This window comes from Ostrinia nubilalis, chromosome 17, assembly GCF_963855985.1.
Source record: "Ostrinia nubilalis chromosome 17, ilOstNubi1.1, whole genome shotgun sequence".
NCBI classification, from domain to species: domain Eukaryota; kingdom Metazoa; phylum Arthropoda; class Insecta; order Lepidoptera; family Crambidae; genus Ostrinia; species Ostrinia nubilalis.
The window spans coordinates 6,285,751-6,305,938 of NC_087104.1; the positions used below are offsets into that span (position 1 = coordinate 6,285,751).

Below are 20,188 nucleotides of genomic sequence, written 5' to 3' on the forward strand. Positions count from 1 at the left end.
GATAAAAGTTTATCGTGGCGCATCCTAGGCTTACACATCTCGATTCTCGATTAGTCGTTTGTTTCTTAGTCGACGAGGATTTGATGTGTCCCCAAATTCTACGATAACTAGTTAACAATCGACTAAAGGACTTTTGGGGTAATTGACCATTTAAGAGCTACATAATATTGCGCTTTGGCACAGAATGTCTAGTAGTAAACATAGAGATCTATGCATTTCTTACCAAAAAAATTAAATCGGATGACTATTAATTACATCAAGAATTATTATCATACAAATAAAACATGCATATATCCTATTGGTCAGTTCTAAAGTGAGCGAGTTAGGATGAGCGGCAAGGCGTGCACCTACTCACGGCGTGGCTTTCGCCGAGCACCACGGAGTCCGACTCGGCTGGCGGACCTTCGCTGTTGTCGTGTTGTCTCTGGAAAATTACAAAATACAATTTATTAACTTAAAATAATATAAGATCATATTCTAAGGTTATAAAAACATTTGACTATTCTATTCGTCTTTCTCAATGGGTTACGGTTTTTCAAGGAAATGGGGGACATTTGTCGTGTTTTCTCCACTAACTTACCTAATACACTATTATTAACATAAACAATTAACATCATTATGTATAAGGTCAATAAAAAGCATTTTCTTTTTCAAATTTGACCATGTGTCACACTCTCAGATCATAGAAAGGGACCTTCTATGATCTGAGGTCACACTCAATTTCACATATTGGGGAACATTTTTTCATCTGGCAGTGGTGACGGTTCGCAAAGCGTTTAGCTCTAATGATATTATATTGATTATGAATATTATGTATTGTACGTAAAATAATAATTAGTAAATACTAAAAATAACGATTCTTTAAATAAGATTGCTTATTATTATAACTGGTTACAAACAAGTTGCGACAAAAAATAAATGGATTCTAAAGTAAATTCTTTGTCAACTGAAAAAAACAATTTACAGTTCAATAAGCAACTAAATGGTTAATTTAGATAAGACTGCTGTTTTGTTACACCAACTCCAATTACAATGTATAAAAAAGAAACATTGTGCAAAGGATGTAACCTAGAAACTTATGAAGCGTAGCTGAATAACAATGAGCAGTGCATTTCCAGCCAACTCTTGTGAACAAACGCTATGCATATTGCAGTTTCTAAACTTTTACTGTCACATATTTTTTCCGGCATAATTTAATAATTGTGTAAGTGTGCTGCTAGCTTCACGCATGAATTTTAGTCTAACACTGATAATATATCGCGAGTTCCGCAATACACTTACAGTTAAAAACTCAAACTATTCTGAAAAATTTTTTTGAATTTGAGTATAATTCTTTACCAATAGCATACAATTAATTATAAATCATATCCCTATTTTAAGTGTTATGTATTTTACATACTAACAGAACTGAAAGTTTGATACCTATTCCATATAATGTTCCTAATAACATGTAGCATCAGCTTTGGTGCTGCAGTCTTACTGGATAAGTAGTTATTAGCAAAAAGTAGTTTTTGAATAGTACAACCAATAGAAAATGAATAAAATCAATCAATCAATATCAACAAACCTTCAATTCAGTAGCCAGACTGCGGAAAGTGTCCTCAACGTTAGTGTTGTCCTTAGCCGATGTCTCCATGACGAACATAATCTCAGGCACATATCGACAAAATGATTTCGGCTCATCGGGCTCTACCTCTCGTTGTTCGGTTAAGTCACACTTGTTGCCAATTAGAGATACAATGACATTGGACGATGTGTACCTTCGTACTTCCTCTATCCATTTTTGCAGAGATAAGAACGTTGACCGTTTGGTGATGTCATAAACTGGAATATTAACGAAAATGACCTTGTTGACATAGTTGCTTAAGATATGAAGTATTTGTCAGTCTTGGGTGAAAAGAAATATTTTTATTCATATTAGAACTTTATTTGATGTTAACAGCCTGCCATTTAGATTAGCAAGTTTTATGGAAGAAAATTAGGCCAGATTACTAATTGTGATATTATTAAAATGTGACTCAAGGGAGTAGGTACTTATGACTAATATGCATTAACATCATTTTGTAGTTATTAAAATATACATATGCAAATTACAAATTGCTTTAACTGTTTATTAATTGCTTAAAAATAATCAATGTAAGTGAAATTGTTTTAAATCATTGTTTTATATCATCATTTTTTTTTTAATAATAAATCTTTGGACAATTTCACACAGCGCCAGCTAGCCCCAAAGTAAGCAACTTAATGCTTGTGTTATGGGTGCTAGCTTGACGGATACACTACTTATATACCTTTTTTTTTTAAATACATACATATTATACATAGTAACACCCAGACCCGTCACAGAAATTAAAATTCATCATTTCAATTTCTGCCCGGCCGGAAATCGAACCCGGGACCTCTCGGCATAGTAGTCCGTTCTGAACCACTACACCAAACGGCCGACAAGAAAGAATTTAAGAAGAAAAAAACAATTTAAGAATTTAGTAATGAGTGCTATTACATCTTATTAATTAAAAATTCAAATATTAAAAACAGGAGTTTGATTTTAGATAGCTTTATTTATTACACAATATAATTGATTGAATTATGTAAGTTCATAATTAATAACCTACATCAGTTTTCCTGAAACTATTTCAGAAAGCCATGAAAAAATAGCAGCCAATTAAAAAATATGTAGTAAAATTAATTACTAGTTAGGGAAAAGCTTTTACCGATAATTACGCCGTTTGCTGAGCGATAATAACTCTGTGTGATGGTTCTAAATCTTTCCTGGCCTGCAGTATCCCATATTTGAAGCTGAAATAAGGCATTCGAGTTTCGTAAGCAATTAATAAGGTAAAAGGAACTATAAGGCCATTGCATACAACTGTGTGAGGATTTTACGGAAGCCACTTTAAAAATATTCACACAGGTTGACATCAGTACCAATATAACACACACTAGAAAGATATAGGTTTTCACATCGCAATACATTATCTTAACTTAATTTACACTAACCTTGACTTTCTTTCCGTCCACAATGAGCGTTTTCATTGAAAAATCGACGCCTATTGTATTCCCATGCCTTTCTATGAAATTTCCTGACTTCAGTCGCTGAACAATGCATGTTTTACCTGTTCCGCAATCACCAATAAGTACGATTTTAAACAAGTAATCAAACTGCTCGTCCGGGACGCTCATTAGCGTATTAGGATTACGGCTAGACATTTCTAATTTTAATTAAAATTTTAATTAAATTTTCTGTTTACAATACTTTTCCCTTTTTGACAATTTCGCTAAGCACAAGCTGTCACTGTCACTGCGCGATATGTTTTTTTTTCTTTGGGGAGTGCTGAGTCGTCAAATGGTAACAAATCAGACGATACGATGCGGATACGATCCATATCTAAAATAATGTGTACGATTCGGACGATTTTAGATAAGCTTTAGCAGGGTCAACTTATTTTGTAAGCAGGCAACACTGACTGTTTGTTTGCTGTCACAAATAGTCTGTCAATGTCAAAATAATCAATAGATTTCGTTTTGTAGATTTTTGGGCACAAAAATTTAATTAATGGGATAAATTGTAAATTAATCATTAGGGCCTCTAAAGACACAAACATACACCAAAATGCGGATATTTATACTACCATTCTTAGTTGTTACCGCAGTTTTATTGCGTGTACATTCTGCGATAGAGGTAACCACAGAAACTTATCGCAGTTTATCTTTAAACTGTAATAAAACATGCTATAACATTTCAATGACATATTTTAGATCCCCGAGAGCTTCCAGAAGTCGAACCATACGAATAACTGGGCGGTTCTGGTCGATACATCCAGGTTTTGGTTCAACTATCGCCATGTAGCGAATGTGCTGTCTATTTACCGCAGTGTGAAGCGGCTAGGCATCCCAGACAGCCAGATTATACTGATGATATCGGACGACATGGCGTGTAACCCGAGGAACCCGAGACCGGCCACGATATTCAATAATGCGCACGAACAAATCAATGTTTATGGGGATGATGTTGAGGTTGATTACAGAGGATATGAAGTGAGTATTTAATTTAAAATAAGCACCGAAACACAAAAAAGTGCTATCCTTATTGTCCTTTTGGTAATAAATTATCCCACTTATAAGTTATCCATTTACTCATTTTTATGCCTAAAATGACTCTCATAATTTTAAAGTTTTTAGTCAAATGTAGGCAAGTTTTTGATCACAATATCAAGTGTAGACAGCATCTAGAGTGGCCTGTTAGACTTTCTTATCTACTTAGCTATTTACTCTTGCCTTGAAATAGCCCACATAATGATTTTATTTCAATTTTTAGGTATCAGTGGAGAATTTTGTCCGTCTCCTAACTGGAAGAGTTCCTCCTAACACTCCCAGATCAAAGCAGTTACTTACCGATGAGGGTAGTAACATCCTCATCTACCTCACTGGTCATGGAGGAGACGGTTTCCTCAAATTCCAAGATTCTGAGGAAGTCACCAGCCAAGAGTTAGCTGATGCTTTGGAGCAGATGTGGCAAAAGAGGAGGTCAGTTTTGTTTTAAATTAATTTCTTTTAATTATTTTACTAAACATTTGAAACATGAAACTTTTATTTCCACCCAAAAGTGTAATTAGTTCATACATGCAAAAGTGTCCTAACAAAAAAAATTAGATAGATAGACTACATTTTGTAATTTTGGTGTGGGGTGGGATTTTTGGTCCACTTCTCTAGCAAAATTCTAAGTAAATAAAAGATTTATTCGAAAAGATCTGTGAACAAAAAGTCCTTGGCATTGCATCTCAGTGCAGTCTAAGCTTCAAATTATTTAGATATTTAAAATTTAAATTAACTTTGACATTTATTTATTACATTTCCAGATACAATGAGATATTCTTCATCATAGACACCTGCCAGGCGTCATCTATGTATGAGAAGTTCTACTCGCCGAACATCCTTGCTACTGCCAGCAGCTTGGTGGGAGAAGACTCCCTTTCAGTAAGTATAATTACCCTTTATAAGGTTGTGGGAATATAGTTCCCACCTTATTTTTTACAAAAAATTACCTTATCGCTTGTTATATGGTCCAAAAACAATGAAACATTTGAACCTTTTATGCCCATTGAAGGATGAACATAAGTTGGTGAAAATCGATGGAGTGGGAAATGTTTTACCATGGTTTTCTCACAACCTTTCCTGATCACAGTATTCAATTAAATGTTTTATTATAATGATTTGTGGTTCAGTTTTGGTTTTTCTTTAACCTATTTCATTTTGTTATTTTCTTTCCAGCATCATGTAGATTCTGCGATCGGCGTGTATATTATTGATCGCTACACTTACTATGTGCTGGAGTTCTTAGAGAATGTGCATCCCAACAGCCAGAGGACTATGTCTGAGTTTGTAAGTATTCTAATTGATTCTACTAGGAATAGAACCTGGGCATGTAGACATAGTGACATTTGTTGCACTACAACTGCAGTTAGATGTCCCAAATTCAATCACGTTCTCAGAAAAAAAAACTTGTGTGTGCATGAGTGACATTAACTTGACAAATGCCTCTCCAAGGATAGTGACAACCACAGATATGGGTTACAACGATTGGTCCTGCGCTGCCCGCATCTTGGCATTTCCCACGATTTCAACTGGATCATCGGTCCACCAAATGTTTCGGTCTGTGGTCGACACTCAAGAACTTTTAGTGCATAGATAGATAGAACACTGTATAAAAAGGCCAAAATATTTATTATGTTTACAATTCCAGCTAGCGGTGTGTCCAAAGAGCGCTTGCTTGTCCACCGTCGGTGTGCGACGGGACCTCTTCAAACGGGACCCCAGTAAGGTGCCCATAACGGATTTCTTCGGGTCGGTCCGGCCTGTCGTCATCACCACAGACCCCATCGATATTATCGACATTCCTAAGAGGAAGAAGTCAGTGAACAAACAGTGAGTATATTTACTTTAAATATTGTCGTTCTTATTTTTATCAAGTGTTTTAGGGACTGGAAAATGATGCAGGAATAAACATATCGAGAGATTCTGAGTTTGATGCCCGTTTTCACCATCAATTCCTAATTTTTAAGTGACCTCTATGATAACACTTAACAGGAATTTTGTTTTCAAAGGGGTCACTTAAAAATTAGGGATTGATGGTGAAAACGGGCATAAGTCTCTAAGAAGTATTGAATTTATATGACATGATATGGTTTATGGGCACATCAATAATGCGCTACCGTGCATTATGTTCTGAGAAAAATGCCAGTTAATTTTTTTTTAATGAGCAGTTGTTTTTAACATTTGCAGAACACGTTACTCATACTTCCCAAATTAATACTTAATACAGGTTCATCAGTTTTATTTTTAGAAGGCTTTATAAATGATTCAGGTTTATTTATATTTTAGATTGTATTTGAATTAATAAAATGTTCCTTTTTTGCCTCACAGGAACAAAACACTGTCGCTGAGTAGGCATTACTCTCCGCAGTTCCCTCAAGTATCAAGAGTTAGCAGTCCCGGGGGGATTGATGGCGGTACTGTGATATAAAGTATAAACATAATTTATTATACATAGTCTATGATATATTGATATACTTAGATAATAAAGTTGGTTTTAAATTAAAAAAGGTTTTTGAGTAGTATCAGGCCTGTTCATCTCCGCGAGTTTACATCGAAAACAAAACACGCACGATGGCCCACCTACAGGATACTATTCGACAAGGCCTCACATACGAGCGAACATTGACTCACGCACGCGTATTCTTGTGTATGATGGAAGAAAATAAAGAAAATGGTGTACTAAATACTGTGCAGTATTTAACTGCCTAAATAATAATAAAAACACAGAATGTACTTTTTTAAGTTGCCTCAAGACACTGAGTGGTAAATAAGTAGTTAATATTATTCATGATAATTCATGCTAAATCGTGTATTTCCTCCGCCATTTTCCGCAGTTTGGCACCTCACGTCACATAATTTTACCGAAGTCAGCCCTATAGCTTCGGCGCAGTGCCGATCACTGACGTTTGTCAACAAAATGGTGCTTAACTCTTGATACAGGCTAAATTACACCATATTGTTAATGACATTGAGCATAAATTTTTTTTTCGGCTTTTACCCGTGGTCCCCCCAACATGTCCCCAATTTATTTTAACCATGGTCCCACCGCACTAAGTGGCAAACATTGCTTGTCACCTAGCCTAGGTATCTATAATATTATATAAAAATCTATAATTAATATAGAAAATAATTATAGGTAGGTACGGCACCATAATATCTTTATACTATCTTCACATCACACATGTGGGTTAAAGTCACTCATATCCTACTCGGCGTTTGATATTTTCATCCCAGACATAGGTGACATGCAATGTTTGCCACTTAGTGCGGTGGGACCATGGTTAAAATAAATTACCCGTAGACCCACTGGCAAACACTGTTCAGAACGGTGGGACAACGGGTAAAAAAAATTACCCGTGGACCCACCAGGGGGACATGTTGGGGGGACCACGGGTAAAAGCCGATTTTTTTAAATACCTTCGCGAAGTAAAACTTCTGTACGTAGTACTTATTATTATTCTGTGGTAGTATACACACATTATTTTTTATCTGATTTATATCAAAGTCTAATCTTTTATAATCAAGCCAAGAGTTATGCTCCTACTATCTCAACTCAACTCAGAGGTTTGTTGAACAATTTAATCTCTACCATTTAATAGTCATAACTAGTTACAATTTATTTATTCTTTTTAGACCTTAAGGTAAGGGTTAAGATTAAAAATATAATGGGAATTATGTTCCCACTGATTTTAAAACCAGTTGAATCTTCTAGTTTGTCTGTAAAACGTAAAGGTTGTGATGGTGTCAAATAAAAGCACCATAAAATATTAAATACGTAATTTATTCATCTATAAGTACTAAGAATAATTTCTCATTAACATTATTATACACAACCGATCAGTTGCAATTGGAATCTAACAGAATATATAATTAGCAACAATACTTCGCGTCTCACACTCAATGAGATCAAATTCTAAAGGACTATAGCACCATTACAGTTACGATCATAGGCCATATTAATCTTTTTGGTCTAATATTCACTCCGTACTAACTATATATTCATACTTTACTTGCCCTAGAAGCAAATAAGACTATATGCTGGCATTACCAAGGTTGAGAATCGCTTGTAGGTCGTAAAACACATAATTATTAAACTGTCTCTATTATGATAGAGTAAAAGCTGGTTTTCCACCGCAAGCGAAGCGAGGCTATTAATGACTCAAAGGACATCATCCATTTTGGTCCAAAATCAAAAGTGCCGGCCAAAAAATAAAAGTGCTGTATTCTGATAGAATACGTCCGCCTTAGCATTTATTACTATGGCACCAAAGCTGTAGTACCACTGTGCATCGTAGTATTTGAGCTCTAAAAATATATGAAACGACTGACTTTGATCTCAAATACTACGATGCACAGTGGTGCTACAGCTTTGGTGTCATAGTAACAAATACTAAGGCGGACGTATTCTGTCAGAATACAGCACTTTTTTTTTATTGGCCGACATTTTTGATTTTGAACAAAAAATGTATGAATCGTCGATGAATTTTAGATCTCAAATACTCGACGCACAGTGGTGCTACAGCTTTGGTGCCATAGTAACAAATGCTAAGGCGGACGTATTCTGTCAGAAGACAGCACTTTTTGTTATTGGCCGACACTTTTGATTTTGAACAAAAAATGTATGAATAATCGATGACTTTTAGGCCTCAGCCTCGAACTTAGCGGGCAGCGGGGCGGCGGCGGCGGCGGCGCGGGAGCGGGGCGGGCAACGCAGACCCGTTCTCGAAACAAGCGGGCAGCTCGCGCGGCGCTTTAGCGGCGAAGTGTTGTGTTCGGGGTTGTGTTTTCGAGATATTTGTTTTTATTCGCTAAACGAAATGTCTGAACAACGGCGACAATTTTATTTCGATTCAAATTTATTCCTAACGCTCGATTTATTGTGGGCAAAAGAAGGAGTGCGCTGCCCGCTCGTTACCCGCTCCCTCGCCGCTGCCCGCTCGTTGCCCGCTCCGGCGCCGCTGCCGCGCCGCTGTTTTCGAGAACCGGTCTATTTGATTTCACGCATAAGATCCTGCCGCTGCCGCGCCGCCGCCGTTCCCGCCCCGCTGCCCGCTAAGTTCGAGGCTGAGGCCTTAGATCTCAAATACTCGACGCACAGTGGAGCTACGGCTTTGGTGCCATAGTAACAAATGCTAAATTGCTAAGGCAGACGTATTCTGTCAGAATACAGCACTTTTTTTTGTTGGCCGGCACTTTTGATTTTGGACCAAAAATATATGAAACGTGGATGATGTCCTTTCCTCGCAATACAAAAATGCATACATCTGTTTCCACAAACAAAGAGTCGAGCGAAAATGACAGAGGCCAAAGAGAGTCAAAAAGAGCTCGCTCATCAAATCAATATTCCCGAACTCTTTCTCGGTCGAAAAGCAATCCTATTTTCAACCGACTTCAAAAAAGGAGGAGGTTCTCAATTCGACCCGTATGTTTTTTTTTTCTATGTTTGTTACGCGATAACTCCGCCAATTATGAACCGATTTGAACAAATCTTTTTTCGGCGTATAGGTAATACCTCAAGGGTGGTCCCATTTAAATTTAATAATAGAAAAAACAACCCCCAAGGGTGGAAAATTGGGGATGAACTTTTTTATACGCAATATCTCCGCCGATTATAAATCAATTTGAACGATTATTTTTTTGTTGAATAGGTATTATCAAAAGGATGGTTTCATGCGAATTTGAAGAAAATATTTCACCCCCAAGGGTGGAAAATTGGGGATGAACTTTTTTATACGCAATATTTTTAATATTTAATTTTTTTTTGTGTTCACGCATTTGAAGTCGGTTTTATTTTTTTTTAAAGTTAATTATATGTACACGAAAATCGTTCCGGTAAATCCCTAGTTCATTCTTCTTTGGCGGTGGAAAACGAGCTTTATAGACCTGCATATAGATGCTAGCTCAAAATAGCAGTAGGCCTAAAGTAATTTTGTAAATTGTAAGCGATTATCGACTTAATGACACATTTCTAAGCATTTTCTCAAACGACACTCAAAATTCGATTTCAATTCAAACACAGTTTCAAGATGATTGATTGATTTTCAATTCAATATTTTGACTCAATAAAATTGAATCTATACTAATCGTACTTGTACGTACTTGAGTGTCGTTTCAAAATGCCTTAGAATACAAACTGTACAATCGAATTTAATAATTTTGTAGACATCTCACGGAATTACATACAAATTAAAAACATTTACAGATTACTAAACTAAAACAACTAGTTACTAGTTTTTTAATGGCAATTTTTCAACAATGCAGGGTGAAAAATTAGCTAGTTATTTAGGGATCCGTAGTCAAGCAAAGAGCCATTTCACTCTTGTCCTCGCAAATCTTTTACTTAGCCTTAATTTGATTCTGCACAAATCATAATAAATAGTGTTATTAGGGTCACAATACATTGGGATCTTTACTTCATTAATGATAGTTTTTATTGACTTCATTCTTCTATTTCGAATAAACCTACAAAACTCTAGAATCTGGATAGACCGAACTTTTAAAGAATAACGCTAGATTAAGTAGTTTAATTACTAAAGTCAAACACGTAGCTTAAGAGATACAGCTGACGACATTGTCTTATTTTTATATGTTCATAACATTTTATTTTTCTATTTTATTTAACCACTGACGGAGGCAAAAAAGAGACAAGGTTACGAGTTTAACGTGTAAATTTTCATGGGCCTAACCTTACTAGTTCATTAGTGGTCAAACTGTAGATCCTGGCCATACAGAATTTACTATGGTGGCGACATTTCCGTATAGTATTACACCGTATATTACAAACAAATGTGGAAAGCTACGGGACTCAACACAGTGTTGCCCTACACACTTTATTTTGCATCTCAATTGAGTGAAGAAAAAAAAATGTTAGTTAACAATCTGTATTGTCCATTATCGAAAACATCTAGAGGATTTAACAATGATATAAACCTAAGGTATTTCGTTACAATTAAGGGTTTTATTTACGTAGGTACTCTAAGCTCAGTTTTAGCTCTAAGACTAGGCAAAATTACCAAACTAAGACACAAACATTAACTAAATATTCACACAGATTAACCATTGCGGAAAGAACATTGTATTTTGGGCCTAAAACCGTTCCCCTATGCATCCTCGAGGAATATTTGACAGCAAATCAAATGAAATGTAGTGGTACTACAAAAATCGCTCTTATTTCGAAGGGCATTAAAGCGCCCTCATGTCGTCTTTATTATTACGGTACTTTTTGGTGAAGTTATTTTTTTTTTCAAACCCTAAAAAATAAGCAATAATGTTCTTTCCACTTTGGTAGAATATTTTGCTGCAAAATTTATAGGATCTCCACGCTTGTTTTGGAGGCATTCTATGATTTTGCAGAAGCAACCACATAAATATTAATTATCTTTATTCTATTTATTCGAAAACTTAACATACATTCCATAAAGGCCACCAACGCTACATAATCATAACAAATCTTTACAACTTGCGGGGTTTATCATTGTATTACAAAAAATACTTCGTGATTGTCAAAGAAAATGTTTTTATGAACTTTTTAGGAATACTTAACATTTGTACTTATATTTTTACTTTATGTATTAACTATTATGCAAATTGATAATTAGATAGTATTTTGTGTCTTTTTTTTTCGGCTTTCAAACATTCGTTGTTATTTACACTTTTAATTTAAAATTTAATTGGGGAAAGTCATTTTAAGATACTTAGTAATTAACTACTTAAAAATAATACAAAAATTATGCCTTCGAAAAAACTATTTGGAATGTTAACTATAAAGGTAGTAAAAATATCACAAAACCTTCATGATTTTAAAGTATCAAAATGTAAAAATTAAGTCAATAATCATAAAAAAACATTAAATAACAAATTCAAAAAATTACAACGATTTACTATTTTATTTTCATTTTGTAGTTTGATTCTTTATTTTTATTATAAATAGGCATTTATGTGATTGGATATTTTAGGCTCGTAAGCCTAATAGAGCGATATAGATTATTTATTTCCATACGATATGGAAGCACTAAGTATTTTTTTGTCTTGCCGTACAAAACTTTCTCATACGTATTTACATTACTTTCATTGCCAACACAACAATTAAACTATTGCTTATTATATAAAATGTACACAAATACATATTTCAACTACTTCAACATCCCATAAAAGCATTATTTGATTACAAAATAATAACAACTGTAATCATAAAATCGAGGAACTGTACGGATTGATTCATTTAATAACTTAAAAACAACAATGTAAAACAACTTGAATTATTAATCTATCAAACATTATTAATAACAATTATCTACAAGGCGCCCAAAGGGATTTTACCTATAAACTATGTAAGTAGCGATTTAATACGTAAACTGTACAAAATTGTACTAAACGGTGATCAAAGTACTATACAAACACTGACATGAAATGACATGCAAATAACTTAATTTATACTATAGTGCGACGTTGGTCATAACATAATGTCATACATTAACAGATTGACTAGTATCTAAATCAAGGGAATTCTTTAAAAGTTGATTCTTCTTTTACATTACATAAAAAGCTATTCTATATTTTCGTATTTATTCTTAATTTTTACCATATACTATGGTCGAAAACTGCATCGCGTAAAAATGTGCGACCCGTCCGCGTTCACGCCACTCAAGACGCGTGGTGAGGCTAGCGGTCTGCTATAACGTTACATAGTATATGGCAATTCCAGAAGAATATACTTTTGAAATTGTATTTTATGTTTATTTTTTCAAATCTTTGAATCGGTTACTTTGTTACCTCTGAGAGGATTCCCTTGGCTCACAAGTCACTCAGTCACTCACTCTTACCTAGTAATTGGACAGCGTCTTCAGAAATGTATGCTTAAAACTATTGTACTGTCATAGTGAACTTTGCAAATAAACAAGCAGAAATAAAAAATATTTAAAATAAAATATAAATAAGTATTAAAAATAAACTAGAAATATTCAAATACGTCTTTATACCATTATTGTAATGGGATGCTGTACGTTATGAATTTTCCTTGCATTTTCATCTCGAGCAAAGTAAGGTACTTTTAGTTTTAATCGATCGATAAAATTTACATAGCGACATAAATCGTTAGTGTCGTAAACAGATAACAGGTAATTAAATCGATAATCATTTTGTAAATTATTCCATTGTGATTTGATACTATCTCGATTTCTCTTACGTTTGATAACCAGCATATTCCATAACGCATGTGGCATAAAACTTACAATTTGGTTCTCATTAAAAGATTTCCTTTCGCGCGCTCTAAAGCGTAATTTTTAGCGTAAATTATTACGTCATGAACACGTTCGCAGGTCTGTTTATTTAAACCATAGAGTACGGGGACACATTACAAGTTCATTATTTTATACTAACTAAAAACAAACTTGAATGTATCAAATGCCTATAATCTATGTGTTATTTATGTCATTTTCTTATTGTTTCGCAAACGGGCAACATCGTATTTGCTAAGGACATTTGGATGTAACTAATAGTCATCCCATACAACAAATATCCGTTATACATAAGCCTCGGACACACTAGAGGATAAATACGAAGTCATTAGGGAAAAGTAACATTGATACCTTTAGGTACCTACTAATTTGAGTAAATCTCTCTTTGATTTCATAAAATTTTTGAGACAGTTCAATATCTTTCCGTATACAGCAAGTACTAAAGGGCCAAAGTCTACTGCGTCCAGTCCACGCATTATTTTACATCCCATCTACGTGATACTGAATAAATGTTTCTAAGTAACTCCCGCACTTAAAGCGAGCGCAATAGTGACAAGTTGTCTCGGATTTTCGACGCATAGGCACAAAATATAACAGAAGACAAACTCCATACTAAACGCGCTCGAGCCACGCACACATAGACACCGCTTTAGCAAGACTGTCTTGGACGAATGCGAGCGCGACGTGGCGCGACAGACGTTCGTCACACGTTCGCTGTGGTTCGCTTGAGTCACGCGCTGGTCAACCGCCTGTGATATTATTTTGTTTTGCGAAATTGACGAAAATGAGTGAACAGAAAAAGTCGTATTATAATTGTTCGGTATTTGGTTGCTTAAACTCATCATTAAATACCGAATTTTCATTTTTTAAATTACCAGTTGATTCGGGGAGGTAAGTAAGTTATTTATTTGAATTTCAATTGAAATTGAAAGCCAACTCAATTATTAGGAATATCGAATTGTTTTAGAGAGGTTTTAGGAATTATTGGATAACTAGCTTTTGCCCGCGGCTTCACCCGCGTGAAATTTAGTTTGTCACAGATCGTCATAAATTATAGCCTATATGTTATTCAGGGTTATAAACAATAATACTGTAAAGTTACATCAAAATCCGTTCAGTAGTTTTTGCGTGAAAGAGCAACAAACATCCAGACATCCAAACTTTCGCATTTATAATATTAGTTGGATAATAGTGTCACTCAACTAAATACTACTTCCTTCTCGTGTATTTGTTTGCAAACTATTACTATAATAACGTACTAAATATAAATAAGTACACGTGGATATTTGTTATTGTCTTTCTTGCATAGTATTAAGAGTAACATTTTTCTATCTTATCGAAATAAACGCAACACGTCATGACAAGACAACCCTAGCGCGACGGCCGAGCGTGCGAGCGAGAGAGGTATGCAAAGCGAGGTACATACATGAGTTTACCTTCTGTTATATTTTGTGGCATAGGTGAAGCGACTGTTCCTCCATTTGTCCTCTAATGCATTCAAGGGCTTGCGCTATACTGTCCTGAACAACTAAGGAAGTATCTTAATGCTTTAACCATTTAACAAGCACACCTTCTAACAAACCTCAGCCAAACATGACATGAACGTCGCAATGGGCTAAAACATGAAAATCTTTTGAACTTTGATATCACATAAATAACAATAACCTGGGTCGGATCGTCGTCTTCATCACTCAATGATCAGTCTTGCCGCTAACGGCTGCTGTGGCGCTGGAGAGCCCTCGGCTTGTTCATCTCTTACTCGTCTCATCGGGTTTCACTATCTCGTAGTAGTTGTCTATGGTGTAGTTGAAGAGTTTGAAGTCTAGCCTGAAAAATATAATAATTGTACTGTTAATATAATAATGTGCATAATAATTTTAAAGAGGTTTTAAGTGGGTATAACCCAATCGAGCTAACTGCGCACGTCACTGAATGCGACTCTCCCTTGCAGTGCCTTGCACTCACCCGCACATCTCACCGAATTCGCCCCGTGCCCGTACCAGAGCATCGATGTGACGTCACGGTTACCAGTTGCGCAGTTCGATCGATTCGTACGTGATGGTTACGCTACCACTTTCACTCAAATGCTCAGTCCCTAACTACTACTATGTCATACTCTCTCAATACTCAATATTACCTATCTCTGTGACACAAGATGTAGTTTTTACACTTCAACGCCCTAGTAGCTACTTTATACATATTTATTTAACCAAAACAATTACAAACAAAAGAAACCATTGTTTTGATCTGTGTAATCTTATAAGGTGTGTTGTACTTGTAATATCGTATCAACTATCACCAGATAACATTAGCTATCACCAAATATCATTCATATCAAAATAAAATTCCCCAATTTATAAAGTTAGGTAGGTAGGGTAGGTAAGTATATACAGTACCTAAGTGTAATTTTATACTTGATCAAATAAAAAGATTAATTACTACTCAAATAAACTTTTGCTACAGGATCAATAAAAAAAAATTGGTCCCCATTCTAAATGACTGCTTGCTGATGGCAATTTGTAACCTGACTGAATTTGCACCCTGTATAATTATTATGCTAATTGTTAACGCAACAGAACGTGACAAAGAATGTTATGGGCAGGTTAGTAACTGTTTTTGATGCTCTAAGAATGACTACAAGAACCAGTTGTTATGTAACGCTTGGCCTTAGCACTTTCATTAACATTGACCTGGCGAGGCTTCTAGTAATGTATTACAAAAGATTACTATTTGATGGGCGTGTTTGTTAACGTTACATTGGTCTCTAATGTATGTGGGTAGACGTGGGTGGTATCTAACAGTATCGGTTATGGTTATAGAAACTGAAATCATGATTCGTTAAAATGTTGAAAGAAAATCTGAAATGAAATCAATGATATTCAGCACTGCATAGCCAGGGAGGCCAAAGCACGATTGTTGTTCTTTTTTGCATCCATCCACTGTTACCCATCTTCTTGAGGTCGTCGGTTCATGCCACTGGAGGTCAGGCATCCTAAACTACGTTTACCTACCTACCAAATGAAATGTTTATATGACACTTATGAATGCATTTACCAATAACCACTTATGCGATTAGCGTGTTACGGTAAATAATGTACCGTAACTTAGCAAAAATGTAAGTGCTATACAAGACTTACTTATACATCTTGTACAGGTCTTCCAGCTGTGTCTTGGTGATCCTGGAGTAAAGGTGGCTGATGTTGTTGAGGGTCCCTGGACCTTTACCACTGTTCCGCCATTCTGGTCTCACCACTTTTTGAAGGCGTGCCAGTTGGATCAGGAACCGCTGGTCCTCCTGGAATAGAAATAAGAATATTTTAGATTTAAATCTTGTTTTATGATGCAGTTAAATATTCTTTTGATGTGATTATGGTGTATAATGATGGGGCCGTGGGGAGTTTAGATTTAGACTGACGGTAGTTAAAACCGACTCCATTAATGCAATTGAGACTAATAATGATGATGATAATGCTGGTTAAGTGGTAGAGAGAGCTACACCTCGAATTGTTAAAAACGATTTCGATAACTCATATTAAGAATCCGGTCTGACGGCACACCAAACTAATATTGTACTTATGATATCACTTCGCGTAACATGTTTTAAGAACTATGTGTTACAACTCGATGAAGTGTAGATGCCACAAGGTACTTTTTGGCAGACTTCCTATACAACTTACAAGACATTTACGAGAAAATTCGACAGCTACAATTTTATTATACAACGGTGTTTGTAGTTTTCTGTTATACGGCGCGTGCTCAACACCAGTGGGTTAATAAAACATGTAGCTGTCTATGTAAATTGGTCATTCTGTTCATAAAGTTTTATTACGTCTCTTAACATTACTATGCGTGGTTCGTACGCAGAGACCACAAATTTACGCCGTTTGTGATGGGGCATTGTGGTCTGGTGGTTTATTATAGTCGAAAAAAGAATGCTTAGATATATGGGCTATAAAAGTGTGTGGCTTTCTAGCATTTCCTGGAAGTATTCCCACGTCATTATTCCTAACAAACCTATAGACCACTGGAGTAATGTGATTCCTCTTATTACAATTTCTGAAGGTGTTTCATGACTTCTATTTCTTGTTGCGGTTAATTTATTTATTTGTAAGTCATGGCTACACAGAACAAACTAAAAACATTGTAGTTACTTTTGTTGCACTACTACCTACCTACTTATAGGAGATTCCATAAAGCTGGTCATATTTTCTAGTCTTAGAGGCTTGATTCCTGTACCTAGTACCTAGTATCTATTGAGCTAATACACTCAGGCAGGAGTTTTGAATCATTAGAATTCCAAACGTTTTCTGGATACATATACTAAGTATTGTCTTGAATTGCTCTAAAGGCCTGATATCTGCCGATATGTTCCTCTAAATACTCACATCCAACGTCTCGAACTTCAAAATGACATCGAAGTTGAACTGGCAAGGCGTGCAGAAGTCTGTGTAAGGAGTCCAGTGCATGTCCAAAGTCCTTTTCGACTTCCACTCGTCCAGTACGTATGCGACGAACTCCTCGAATACTGGATACCTCTCTGTAGGTGTCGGGTGACCGTTGCTTGGCTGGGGAGGAAAGAATGGTTGATGATACAAGCATGAGTTCAACCTTTGGACACTCTTTGAAGAGTAACCAATCCTAAGGAATTCTTTTACGCCCGTATTCACAAACATAACTATGAGGTTTCACAGTGCGCGTGCACGCACAGGGTGACACATGAACCAATCACAGCTCTAATCAACGCTGTGCGGTCGATTTGCTGCTGCACTTAAGCAAGCATCGTTTGTGAATACAGGCATTAAGTAGTCAAAGTGTATTAGGGTTTTCGAATACAGTGTCAGAAGAATTCCTTAGATAGGTTTGGTTACAAATTGAAGAGCAATTTGTTGACAACAGTTTATTATTGAGAGACTATGCGGTTGTTCAATTATATGACGTCGTAAAAATACGAATTCCTATGAAGACTACTGAAGAGTGAAGACATCTTAAACATAGCATAAAACTATTAGTTAATACATAATGCACACGAGCATTGAAATTCATTACAGGAATAACGAGTTCTCAAGCATAGTAAACACTTACGAGGTGCAAGTCAACAGAATCTAATACTAAACTGTATGACACCTAAGTCAATGCAAAAATCTATACGAAACCTCAAGAGATCAATTACAACCACATGTCGAATATTATATTTCAACATCTCCGTAACTTATCCATCCAAAGAGTACAGTCGCTGACAAAAAACTAACCAGATTATAACGATTTCCCAATGGATTTTGAACTCTATATCTTTATCGTTAGGAGCAAATAAAATACATTTGATGGCAGGATGTGTTGCTCTATGTTTGTAAGTCACACAAGAGGCCATTTAGGTGAGGTCATCTTCTAGGATTCCAAGAAACACAAAAAGGATAATGGGATATTTGAACGTAATGCTAAATTTACAAATACCTACTCAAAATGGCGAGTCAGTGACTCACAAGTGAACAAGATTTTAAAACGGACTAAGAGCTCTGAAAGACTATCTGAAAAATAAATATCTAGTTGCCCCTACCTAAACTTATTCATAATTATAAAATTTTCTGTTCTGCACTGATTTCACAATGATAAATGCGGACAAGATTGCGTTTTAGTCAAAACGGCAAGTTTAAGATTGTTTTATATGACTAATGTGGTTTTACATACTACATACCTTCCGAAATACACGGATGATCTTCTGCCCCATCTTCTCATGGAAGGACTTCGGCCAAGCGTGCATGATCTTGTCATTATACGCTGACGCCAGCCGCTCCAGCGGATGCCTAACAATGAGGAACGTTATAGAGTCCGCCTGAGCCTTCTTGATCATCGCGACTGTCGGCCTCCCGTACTTCTTGCGAGCAAGTATCAAGGGCACTTCTTTGGTTTTGTTCAGGAACTCCGCTGTGTAGTTCGCCATGCGGTTGAAATTGTACATCCAGGATGTGGAGGCTGCTTTGAAGACGTTACACCTAGGGATCAGGAAACAAGATTAAGAAGTGGTTTATTAGAAAAAGAGGGTAATCGGGCTTGATAAATGTCATCAGAGGATCAATGACGCTGTGTTGCGGAAGATAACTGGCAAAGCATTGCAAAGTCCTGAGTTCGATTCCAGTCTTTAAATCCATATCGATTTGTGTGATATTACTTCTTATCTAAAAACCCTCTTTCTGTACTGTTCGTACCTATATGATAAAATCTCGGTTAGTTTTATAGCTAACAATATGGATTTCTATCTAGATTATTCAGCCTTGCGTGACAAACAGTAGATTAGTTATATCGGACGCAAATTGCTTTCATACGTGATGTACAATAGCCGATGAACCTTGACTCTCCCTATAATTCCGAACACACCCTTTAATGCACAAGGAGTGTCTTCTAACAAACAGTTCGCTTCTATTAGAACGTGGTAGAGTTCAAAATCGTTATCTCACGCTTGTACTTTTCGTGCTGGTAATTTATAGTAAGTCAAATTAAGTAGGCGTTGCTGCAGATGTGTAGTTGCAACACGCGATACAAAAAGTGACCTAAACACGGTTAATGTAGAGTTACTTTCCAGTATAAAGAAACGATGTGAAGCTCACTTTGATGATAGCGTGAGCGAGCTTGAGACAATCGATTTTCTATCTATCCATCGTGTTGTAATCACTGAGGTCACAGTAGGTACTTACTTAGTACACTATCCTTTCTGTTACTACCCACAATCAGAGGTGGAATTGTGTAAAGCAATCGTTATCATTTGACAGTTCATAACGTACGATTATTCTGTCAAACGCTTTGTTTAGCTGACTTTATCGTACGTTATGAACTGTCAAATGATTTCGATTGTTTTACTCAAT

The 20,188-nt window shown here is 35.9% G+C and overlaps 3 protein-coding genes across 4 annotated transcripts in view; 1 reads left to right on the forward strand and 2 right to left on the reverse strand.

Annotated features, from left to right (window-relative positions):
• LOC135079951 (ras-related protein Rab-43) lies at positions 1-3,274 on the reverse strand. The gene is made up of 4 exons (XM_063974599.1): positions 3,001-3,274; positions 2,715-2,799; positions 1,568-1,824; positions 1-424 (listed from the first exon to the last, which is right to left on the reverse strand). Exons 1-4 carry the CDS (start codon positions 3,208-3,210, stop codon positions 323-325), a joined length of 654 nt encoding a protein of 217 aa, XP_063830669.1. The 5' UTR covers positions 3,211-3,274; the 3' UTR covers positions 1-322.
• A 212-nt stretch (positions 3,275-3,486) lies between these two features.
• LOC135079944 (putative GPI-anchor transamidase) lies at positions 3,487-6,602 on the forward strand. Its single transcript, XM_063974590.1, has 7 exons — positions 3,487-3,682; positions 3,760-4,038; positions 4,319-4,527; positions 4,860-4,977; positions 5,272-5,382; positions 5,744-5,925; positions 6,424-6,602. Exons 1-7 carry the CDS (start codon positions 3,614-3,616, stop codon positions 6,521-6,523), a joined length of 1,068 nt encoding a protein of 355 aa, XP_063830660.1. The 5' UTR covers positions 3,487-3,613; the 3' UTR covers positions 6,524-6,602.
• A 5,418-nt stretch (positions 6,603-12,020) lies between these two features.
• Positions 12,021-20,188, reverse strand: part of LOC135079942 (carbohydrate sulfotransferase 11) — a 53,093-nt gene continuing 44,925 nt past the window's right edge. For both annotated transcript variants that reach the window (XM_063974586.1, XM_063974587.1), the window contains 4 exons: positions 19,024-19,321; positions 17,717-17,896; positions 16,469-16,626; positions 12,021-15,158 (listed from right to left, as the gene is read on the reverse strand). In XM_063974586.1, the coding sequence (XP_063830656.1) occupies positions 15,080-15,158; positions 16,469-16,626; positions 17,717-17,896; positions 19,024-19,321 (715 nt within the window). In that variant the 3' untranslated portion in view covers positions 12,021-15,079. The remainder of the gene's footprint in view (positions 15,159-16,468; positions 16,627-17,716; positions 17,897-19,023; positions 19,322-20,188) is intronic.

What these genes read in the sequence shown, in the direction of transcription:
- LOC135079951 (XM_063974599.1), bottom strand. Translation starts at nt 3,210, where the DNA reads ATGTCTAGCCGTAATCCTAATACGCTAATGAGCGTCCCGGACGAGCAG. An exon ending in AGCAAACGGCGTAATTATCG is followed by an intron (nt 1,825 to 2,714) that starts GTAAAAGCTTTT and finishes TTAATATTCCAG; the next exon opens with TTTATGACATCACCAAACGG. An exon ending in GTCTGGCTACTGAATTGAAG is followed by an intron (nt 425 to 1,567) that starts GTTTGTTGATAT and finishes GTAATTTTCCAG; the next exon opens with AGACAACACGACAACAGCGA.
- LOC135079944 (XM_063974590.1), top strand. Translation starts at nt 3,614, where the DNA reads ATGCGGATATTTATACTACCATTCTTAGTTGTTACCGCAGTTTTATTG. An exon ending in GTGTACATTCTGCGATAGAG is followed by an intron (nt 3,683 to 3,759) that starts GTAACCACAGAA and finishes GACATATTTTAG; the next exon opens with ATCCCCGAGAGCTTCCAGAA. An exon ending in AAGAAGTCAGTGAACAAACA is followed by an intron (nt 5,926 to 6,423) that starts GTGAGTATATTT and finishes TTTGCCTCACAG; the next exon opens with GAACAAAACACTGTCGCTGA.